This window comes from Cynara cardunculus, assembly GCF_001531365.2.
Source record: "Cynara cardunculus var. scolymus isolate 2C chromosome LG 6, CcrdV1, whole genome shotgun sequence".
NCBI lineage: Eukaryota > Viridiplantae > Streptophyta > Magnoliopsida > Asterales > Asteraceae > Cynara > Cynara cardunculus.
The window spans coordinates 10,361,927-10,371,942 of record NC_037533.1 but is presented as its reverse complement, the minus strand read 5'-3'; the positions used below and the strand labels follow the sequence as shown (position 1 = coordinate 10,371,942).

The window sequence follows — 10,016 nt, the reverse complement described above, 5'->3', positions numbered from 1 at the left end:
TTTTATTTTAAACTTGAAAAATTACTGACAAAATATTTTTTATTTTTAATTAAAATAAATTCTATCAATAATCTTTTTAAATATAAGTACTTTTTTGGTATATTTGTTACATTTTATAGATGTAAGTACTTTTTTAGTTCTAAAAATGTTTAGGGACTTAATCATTCAAGATATGAAAGTCTATTGGCCTTTTTTCGGACTTTTTATATTATTTTACCACATTAACCAGTTTTGTAGGTTATAAGAATGTATTTAACAGTTTTAGAAAGTCCAATAAGTTATTTAACAGGTTTTTGAATGTCCAAAGACTTATTTGTTCGGAAAAAACTATCCAATTTCTTAATCATTCCAAAGACTAAAATTCATTGAGTATTTTTAGAATTTCCATTTTTTATTTTATTCTTAATTATTAGGTAGCAAAGGTTTCTATCTCTAGTATTAAGAATAAAATTATCATTAAGTTAGTTAGAAAGTGGAATAATTATACATTTCCTAAATTGATGTCTTTTTGACTGTGGATATTTATTTTGAGACTGAGAGTGTATATTTTTTTTGTATTTTCAACACATGATTTAACATAGTTTTACTTTAAAAAAGGTACATACATTATATATTTAGGGGTTTAATCATTTGAGAACTCAAAATTGTGAGATCCACGAGAACTTCTACTTTAAGGTTTTGTTCACATGATTTTTTCCATCTAAATATATTATTTAATATATTGATTAACATATATTCGTTTCACAATATGTTTATTTCATATATATTCAGTTTACAATGTGAAACTTTTTTATATGTGCATAAATAAGAGAAATAAAAGAGAAACGAATGAAACAAATAAAAAAGTTAAACCTCAACTGAAAATAAGGTTTAGATCTTTAAGGATCCTCCTTACAGATCATTGATTTAATAATTGTAAGACCACTGGGGATTTTCCAGGCTGTTTTTCAAGACCCTTAGGTTTAGTCGAGTTACATCTAAGCTGGCTCGGACACCCAAGTTAAAATAATAACAAATAAATAAGAGCTAAACCTTCAACGCAATGCTTAGGGGCTGTTCGGTTTGTTTTCTGTTAAGACCTGTATGAATATAGTTGTCTGTATATTAACAGATAAGTTGTTGTTCGGTTGTTGTGCTGAATAAACAGTCTGAATATCATAAATGACTATTTTACCACCAGTCTTTATTATTGCAGATACCTTATTGTTCATACTTAATTGGTGTTCCTGAGAATCCAGATACCAAAATAATTTTGTCGCTCTTCATAAGTAAAGCACAAATCATTTATAACAAAATCTGGTCATGTATGAATAGATATCATTTTGAAAACCAAGATCTAGTTCTGTACAAATCGTTTATAACATATCCAGAGAAGCAGAAAATCGATGAAGATATGTAATGGAGCGAAATTGATGACGATATGTAACATATCGAAGAAGATAGAGCTGGAAATCGATGAAGAACGACATACCTTAGATCTGGAGAACGATGGAGGAGAAGCCGTAGGGTAGGTAGTCCGCTGGAGGAGAAGCAATCCATGGTAAATTAGGGAGAGGGTAGATGGAAAAAATAAATGTAATTAATTGGCTGAGTAAATAGTATATTACTTTTTCAACTGACTGATTCAGCTCTTAACTGAGCGAGTAAGCTCCTACCGAGCACATAGGTATGGTTGTACGAATCAACCATATCTACTATACAACTCATTAAGCTGTTACCGAACAGCCCCTAAGAGTCAAATGAAGCGAAGATCCTTTGAAAACCATAAGACAATTGAACGTTTGCACAAAAACAAACATGTATATTATTACCCAATAAATATCCTTATAAAAAGTCAAAGACCTTCCAGCCTAGTGGTAAAGGCTTGGGCATGGCATAGTCATGAACCCGAGTTCGAACCCTGGGAGGGGAGTGTTGGCGACATTTAAGTGGGGCCATGTTTAGCCTCCAAATTTGCCGGGGATTAGTCGGGCTTTGGCCCGGACACCCTTACAAAAAAAAAAATCCTTATAAAGAATGGAACTGATCCAAAAGTGAGCTAGGTTTATTGTGAGTAATACTTACCAGGTAAATGTTTATTGATATTATTTATTTTAACGATTGGGGTATGGAAAGGTTCGAGAATCTTATGGGAAAAGACTCTTATCCTGTAAGCGTTTACCGGGTTTAAAACGCTTACCAACAATCCATTTTTTGATGATCGAGAATGTTACACGATAAGGTAAACGAGAATGATGACTCTTGCAAATAAACGTTTGATAAACGGCCCCTCGGACATCAATGGGAACAATCCCATTAGTAAAGAGTAACAACAGCACTATAACTTTACCTTCAAGATTGAACTGAAGAGAGGTGTATACATCTGTAAATAATATCCCTTTGTCTTTAAGAGTAAACTTAGCACAGAAAAGTGACAATAGACTCACTACAAGCACAACACACATATATATATATATATATATATATATATGCATAGGTATATGTATATGTATATGTATGTATATATGTATGTGTATATATGTATATACGACACATTGATAAATACATTTTTAACCTGAGGTATTCACAACTTCTCTAGATGCCAAGGATCCTCCGCTTTTCGAACCATGCCAATATCTTCTTACCATAAAGATTGCTTCGCATGGACCCGATGTTGTCCGATATGACCTCTCGTAGACATTCGTATACGAACCCCTGTGTCCCACCATAATCAATACACAGTCACAACAACTCCTTCAACAAATTATAAATAATACCAAACTAAACAAGCCCAGTATATCCCACTTAGAGGTGACGGATGTATATAGACCAGATACCTGTACTATAGATCAGAGCAGCTGTTTTCGTAAAGACCCTGTGAAGTGTGTGAAACAAAGGATAAAACTTGCTCAAAAAAGTTAGACTTGGTGTGTAGTTTCTTTTACTTTGGTTATGTTTTTCTTTTACCTGCTTCTTTTTGAATGTTATTGCTTACTCTTAACCGGCTTTTGAAACTTTATCTTATCTGACTTTCTCTCTTTGTCACACTTTTCACAAACCAGGTGTTTTCATGGAAACAACCGCTCTACTCTTTGGGATAGTAGGATCAAGTCTGTATACATCTTACCTTCCCAGACCCAACCTCCTGGTGAAATATAGGAAAAAGACTAAGATTCAGAATTATAGAAACAACAAACCGTAGAGACCGTCAATGCACACTGGATAACGAAGTTAGCATAAGGATCTGTTAGAAGCAACGATGGGTTTGGGCTTGTGATCAACTCCATAACAATTAGACTCGAGATCTCTTCTCGTGATTCGTTCAAGCACTTCTCGACCACATTACTACCATACTTGTTGCACGACAGAGATGCAAAATTCCCTCGAAGCTCCCTCACAAGTTGCGCAGTGAATTCAGGTACGTTTAACCCCACCACGTGTTGCAACACATAGTTTCTAAAGGTTATATAACAAATAATGGCGCGCGTTAGTCTTGAGCTGAACCAAGAAACGAGAAGTTGATAAAGGATGTAGAGACACAAACCCGTAAGGATCTTTGGCTAGATGTATCGCATCGACCAAAATCTGAGAAATCAGTCGAGTTCTCAACTCTCCACGAGAGTTCTCCACACATGCCTGTAGCACACAACAACCACTTCTATCTGTTGCAACTTGGAAGCATTTGTCTGCAATTTCATTCAAAATCGGCTGCCAAAGGCAAAATGAAAGATGAGTGTATTCCAAACTTGAGTTTTCTACAAGTTGAAGCAAGTTTTCTATAATTTTGTTTATTGTCTCTCTAATTCTTTTTATCTCCAACAAGGTCCAATGATATTGGCTATTTCTATCTCTAAATGTTTGACCGTTTTCATGCTTCAACAATTCAACGTTAAGATCATGTGCTTGCTATTACTATATATTTTTGTTGGATATTTTTATCAATTTCTGCTTCTATTGACTATTGCTATTTGGTTATGTTGATCTAATTGTTTTTGTTGACTGTTGTTATCTATTTTTGCTTCTACATAAAATATTTTACTATTATTTGACAATCAATCTATTGTTCTTATAATTTATGACGTGTTTCATGATTTTGTGTTTAATCAATAAATTGTTACTACTAGATGTATTTAGTAATGTCTCTTATATATGTCATGTTCCATAAACTTTTAATCTTAACATCTTATTTTAGTTGAGCAAAAAAAAAATAGAATTTAAATATTTTCATCAATTGTTTGACTTATGTATCTTTCATTGGGATTCCACCACACAACAAGATTTTATTTAAGTGTTCAAACAATCATTTGTTGAACTTGCATATTATATGTTTAAGTAATTATTTATTCTTATTGGATCTCAATGGATCATCTTTTCTTTTATATTCTTATTGATTTTCATTTGTCTACTTGTCTAGAAAAACTTGATAATCTTCTTTATTATTGATCTCTCATTGACTCTCACGATTACTTCATTCACATGAATTCTCTTTTTCTATCAAAATAACACATATTTCTTGTTATGAACTAAAAAAATTCTTACTTTTTATAAAAAAATTATCAACCATAGTTTCTATACTCTTGGTTTCAAATTACCTAACAAGAAATACATAAATTTAAGTACTCTCTTATATATCTATTATAAAGATAAATAAGATTTATTTCCTCAGTAAATTATTAACATTTTTTGTACTCAAAAAGTCAAAAAGTACTTAGAAATCTTAGGTTCAAATCTAAGAAGGAATAAAAATCCCCTTATGGCGACAAAGGTTCAAATGTGGTGATTTCAGGCTAACTGCAAAGCAAGTAGTCGCCCTGGGATTAGTCGGGTCGCATAACGGGTTGAATATTCAGGTTAATCAAAAAGAAAATTATACTAATGAAAAACATTTTTGCGCCTTTTAACGATGACATATTTTTGCCACAAGTTATAATGGCGACATGTTGTTATATACTCTTTCTGATGATAAATGGATTTTTAGCGACGACAAAAGTCGTTGCTAAAAGCCTTGTTTCATGCAGTGGGCCATGTTTTTACATTCGCCCAGGACCTATAAAATATCAGGAACGGGTCTGGATAAAGATGATCTCTCCCACCCATTTTGACTCTTGGTGACCACCCCGGCCTTCCCTGTCCCCTTCCCCTTCCACTTTCTTTTCCCGGCGAGCACGTCACCACCATAGCCACTTCACCTCCTTAGTTTTGTTTTTTCGGCCAACCTCTAGCATCCAACTGCAAATCCGGTCAGCCACTGTCCCAGCCTCCCTCCATACTCCCTCACCCCGTTTGATTCATGTAGTTAGGTCGTCCGTGTTAAAAGATGGAACAGATCAAGGATAGTTTTTTTTTTCCAGTGTTCTGTATGTGTGTCTGTGTGAGGGTGGTGGTGGTGTGTGATTATATGTGTGTGTATATATATATATATAAGTGTGTATGATTATATATATAAACGTTTTATCTATGTGTTTTGTTTACATATAGATTGTGTATAATTGTATATAACAAAAATATATAAAAAATTACACTTTTGGCCCTTAATTTTTTATTCGAGTAAAAATAAGAAAGAAAAGGACAAAAAGGATATAACGACCAAAATGTCTCTTACTTAACGCATTAATCCAACATAGTTAGTAAACAGAGACCATTTTCAAGGCAAAATGTAAACAATAGGAATAATAATTGTAGTTATTGAAGTTTTAGGACCACTTTCAAATATTTGTATAAACCAAAGGGACCAAAATTGTTGTTTACTCAACATTTTATAAAGAAAACATTGTTACATCAAAATATAATAAATTAAATTAATATTTTAATACAAATTCCAAAAATCTATAAATCAAGATATTTATATTATTACTTTTTGGACTTCATAATGTTATTTTGTGTTTTTCATTATAATATAAATATTTATATTGACATTATTTATGATATATTCATAAATTAATCAAAATAAAGATTCGTTTAATGATAAAATAATATTTTTTATTTCAATTAATACTCTAATATAAAACATTCATTTCTCTTCTAACATTTCACACGAACAGAAAGAATATCTATTGTTTTTTTCTCACTTTTCTCTTCTAACATTTCACTTTTTTATTTAAGCTTGTATATCAAACATTTATATATCTTTTCACTTAACTTACCAGGTAATAATTTATTCTATTAAAACGGCATTATGAACATTTTTATTTGATAAACATTTATCAGGCAAGGGCCGTCACTCTTATTGACCAGGTAAAACTCTCAGTCATTGTTATCGCTCTTGTAGGGTAAGATTTTCAATCCTTGTCATGTCCATTCAATAAGGTAAAATAACCCAATAAACACCTACTGGTATAGTAAAGAGTCACTAAATGGGTGTTTAGGCCTTTCCGTTTTCAGAACTTACGTTATCATTATTAACTAGCTTGAACGCAACATCGGTTGATTAACGATTATAAACAAAAATAACTTGCTTTTACAGAATCATGATTGAATACAATACCTCATTCACATCACAAGGGAAATGAATCAAGCAATACTGAATAACATGATGACCGTTCGGATCGTTGGCCAATCTAGCCGCACCCGGGCCTAGAACCGCCATTGCTAACGCCCTCTGGTATGGGTCAGTTAGGTTCTCCAACAACTTCTGCACAGCTCTAGTCCTACAAATCACCAAAAACAGCATCTTCATATGATCCTAAACATAATAATTACACAAAAAATGCGAATAAATTGAACATACCCATGTGGGTTCATACAAACAAGAATCATTTCAACTGGGAGTTCAGACAGGGAAACAAGGATCCTTAATTTCTGATCATCATTATTGCATACAACAATGAGCTTCTGAATCAAATAGTTCCCAAACTGATCCTTCATCAAATCTTTAATGGAGTCCAACACCTCATACAGAACCATTTCAATCTCTTCCTTTGTTGGGTTTTCAAATTTAGCCTGTAATAATCTACACCCATTTTGATCCTTAGCAATAGAATGGATCTTTCCCCTCAATTCTTTCAATGGCAAAAGGCTCAAAAGCTGATGAGCTCGTGATCTCGCAAAATTGGAGTTGTTTGCGGAATTGGGGGGGAAAGAGTCATCAAGAATTGCAGAAGATGGGTTTGATGAACAGAAGAGATGGGGACTGAGCTGTGGTGTAGAGTACAACTGTTCCTTCGGGAGCAAGTCAGACGATTGGTCAAAGTCAAACGGTTGGTCAAACCCAGAAGAAGGAACCTCCTGAAGAGGGTCCACCATAACATGGCCCACACTGGAGTAAATCCTTCGGTGACTGTTACCAATATCACCACCAGCGTTGTTACGAAAGGGGCGAACGACGGAAGCCTCGCCGATGCCGATCGAAGTCCCACCACCGTCAAGAGTCTCCGGGAGGTGTCTCCGGCAACGGAGGCGGTTGATGGGCGAGATATTGAGAGAAGAAAACACATTGGACATAGTTTCATCAACATCGATTGAGGGATGAGGGAGATTGGAAGCCATCTGATCCCGATCATAACCCGCCAAAACACCGTCATCCGTCATCACCCACGGCGGCGATGACTGAAAAGCAGCTTCGGTTCCGGTTACGTAATGATGCGTTGGGTTTTGTACCATCCGGGTGTTCCTCTGAGGCTCCATTACATCAAAAATCCAACCAAACAACAAGGTTGTAGAGAGAGAGAAACTGTTTGATCAATAAATACGATATGAGAAAAGGGGAGCGTTTAGAAAATGTTGAAGAATTGGAAGGGAAGGAGGGTATGATTATGATTATGTTGATGTTGATGATGATGATGAATGATGTGAGAGAAAGTAAGAGAGAGAATGAGATATGCATTGAAGGATAAAGGAAGATATGTTGTCCATGCGTGAAGATGAAGTATAACCCAATGCCCGGCGTCTGTCACCTTAAATCGGCAACCTCCCGTTACAGCTTCTTCTGTATCTTCCCTTTTTTGTGTTTCCAGAATTACATATGAAATTAAAGATATATCAGTTTTTGATGTATTTATTTATTTATTTAAATTCATATTCTCTGTTACGATGTGAAACGTGAGAATATGAAACTCAAGATTTTAGTTGCTGTTTGTGTCCTTTCACAATATCTTTATCAAAATATCAGTGGTTGTTTATTTATCTTTTAATAGTTTAATTAAAAGACAATCATGAATCTTGTTTGGCAAAAAAAAGTCTACCTCTTAATGATTTTAAAACTCTCTGAATGATTTTGTATCATGAGTCTCTTTTAACCATTAAGAGCTTTAATTTCATTGTAAACAATCGCCAAACAATAATATTTCATTTTGTACTATATCATGATAGTTTCTTAATCATTTTGATTATTTAATCATTTTGCATCAAACTATTCAGTAATTGACAAACAACCCCTAAAAAGATATGAATCTATTAAACATTAAAAAATTCAACTCTCTTAGTACATTATGAACATTTCTAATACTATAACACTACTTGTGTAACTCAGTGAGGTACATTTCAATTATAATATTTTGTTTTATTTTGTATCTATCTATGTTATAATATGATTTTATATGTCTTTGATAAAGCGATAAATTTTTATTTTTAAATAAAATATAAATTTGAAAATATTATAGAATTTTGAAAAAATATATATAGATATTAATATCAAATTAATTATTTAAAAATTTTCGTTTCTTTCTGTAATTTCTTTAATTCAAAATTTTTATTATAATTTAATTTAAATTTAATAATGAAGTTTTTAGTTTTGATTTAATAATATAATTTTTTATAAAAATAATATTAAGTATTCTGTTAAAATTCTATAATTATTCTACTTGTAATATTAAATTTTAAGTAATATGCATCAATAAACAGTATTTTACGCACAAAAGATGGTTTTTATAAGTTTTTAAAAAAAAATTATAATATAACCAGAAGGGTACTCGCTCAATGCAACGAGATATATCTCGATTTTAGTGTTTCATTTTATTTCGTCTTTGTAGATGTTTTTTGTGTAATTTCTTTAATTCAATTTTTTTATTATAATTTAATTTAGATTTAGTAATGAAGTAATAATATAATTTTTATAAAGATACTAATTAAGTAGTTTGTTAGAACTTAATGATTATCCTAATTATATTTTAGATTTTTTTTATATTTAAAATGAGATATTTATCATCTATTTGATTATGTTTATCTGTAGTTAGTTACACGAATTTAAACATGAAGCTTTAATAAGTTGTACTTACGCACAATTTACTTGTAATTTTGAATTTTAAATAATATGCATCAATAAACAATACTTCATGCTTAAAAAATTGTTTTTAAGTGTTTTTGTCAAATGCTTTATAATACAGTATATATATATATATATATATATATATATATATATATTAGAGTTAATTACGTTTTTCATCCTAGTTTTTTGTTAAAATTGTGTTTTCCGTCCCTTTGGTTTACAAAATTGTGATTTTCATCTCCATAGTTTGTAACTCATTGTTATCTTTGTGATTCCAAATATATTGTTGTTTTTGGTCCTTATGACTTACAATTCTTTATGGTTTTAGTCCCTTGTACTTTATAAAGTAGAAAACAATCTAAAGACAAAATTGTAATAAATTACAAACTATAAGAATGAAAATTGAAATTTTAAACCATAAGAATGAAAATCAAAATTATTAACGACATAGTAATGACGAAAATCATAATTTACTTTTAATATTATTATAATAATAATAACATAATATATTTATTTATCATTATACTATTATATTAAAAATATAACTAGAAGGGTACTCGCGCAATGCAGCGAGATATATTTTGATTTTAATATTTTATTTTATTCTTTATCTCTTTCGATGCTATAATACAATTTTATGTGTTTTTAAGAAAACAATAATGATTTTATTTTTGAATAAAATATAAATTTGAAAAAAAGTTATCAGTGTTAATATCAAATCAACTATTTAAAAGTTCTCATTTTTTATGTAATTTATGTAATTTATTTTTTATTACTAGAAGCGTACTCGCGCAATGCAGCGAGATACATCGTGATTTTAATATTTCATTTTATT

At 31.4% G+C, this 10,016-nt stretch overlaps 1 protein-coding gene across 1 annotated transcript; it reads right to left on the bottom strand.

Moving 5' to 3' along the window:
• Window positions 1-2,574: 2,574 nt before the first annotated feature.
• On the bottom strand, window positions 2,575-7,602 carry LOC112514137 (pumilio homolog 12-like). Its single transcript, XM_025120468.1, has 6 exons — window positions 6,707-7,602; window positions 6,464-6,626; window positions 3,524-3,687; window positions 3,177-3,477; window positions 3,107-3,124; window positions 2,575-2,694 (listed from the first exon to the last, which is right to left on the bottom strand). Exons 1-6 carry the CDS (start codon window positions 7,600-7,602, stop codon window positions 2,575-2,577), a joined length of 1,662 nt encoding a protein of 553 aa, XP_024976236.1.
• Window positions 7,603-10,016: the final 2,414 nt, after the last annotated feature.

Bases quoted from the DNA above. Each gene is read 5' to 3' on its own strand.
- LOC112514137 (XM_025120468.1), bottom strand. From the start codon at position 7,602: ATGGAGCCTCAGAGGAACACCCGGATGGTACAAAACCCAACGCATCAT. The intron at 3,688-6,463 runs GTATTGTATTCA...TGCCTTTGGCAG, and splicing joins TCCCTTGTGATGTGAATGAG to CCGATTTTGAATGAAATTGC. The intron at 3,478-3,523 runs GTTTGTGTCTCT...TTCTTGGTTCAG, and splicing joins CTAGCCAAAGATCCTTACGG to CTCAAGACTAACGCGCGCCA.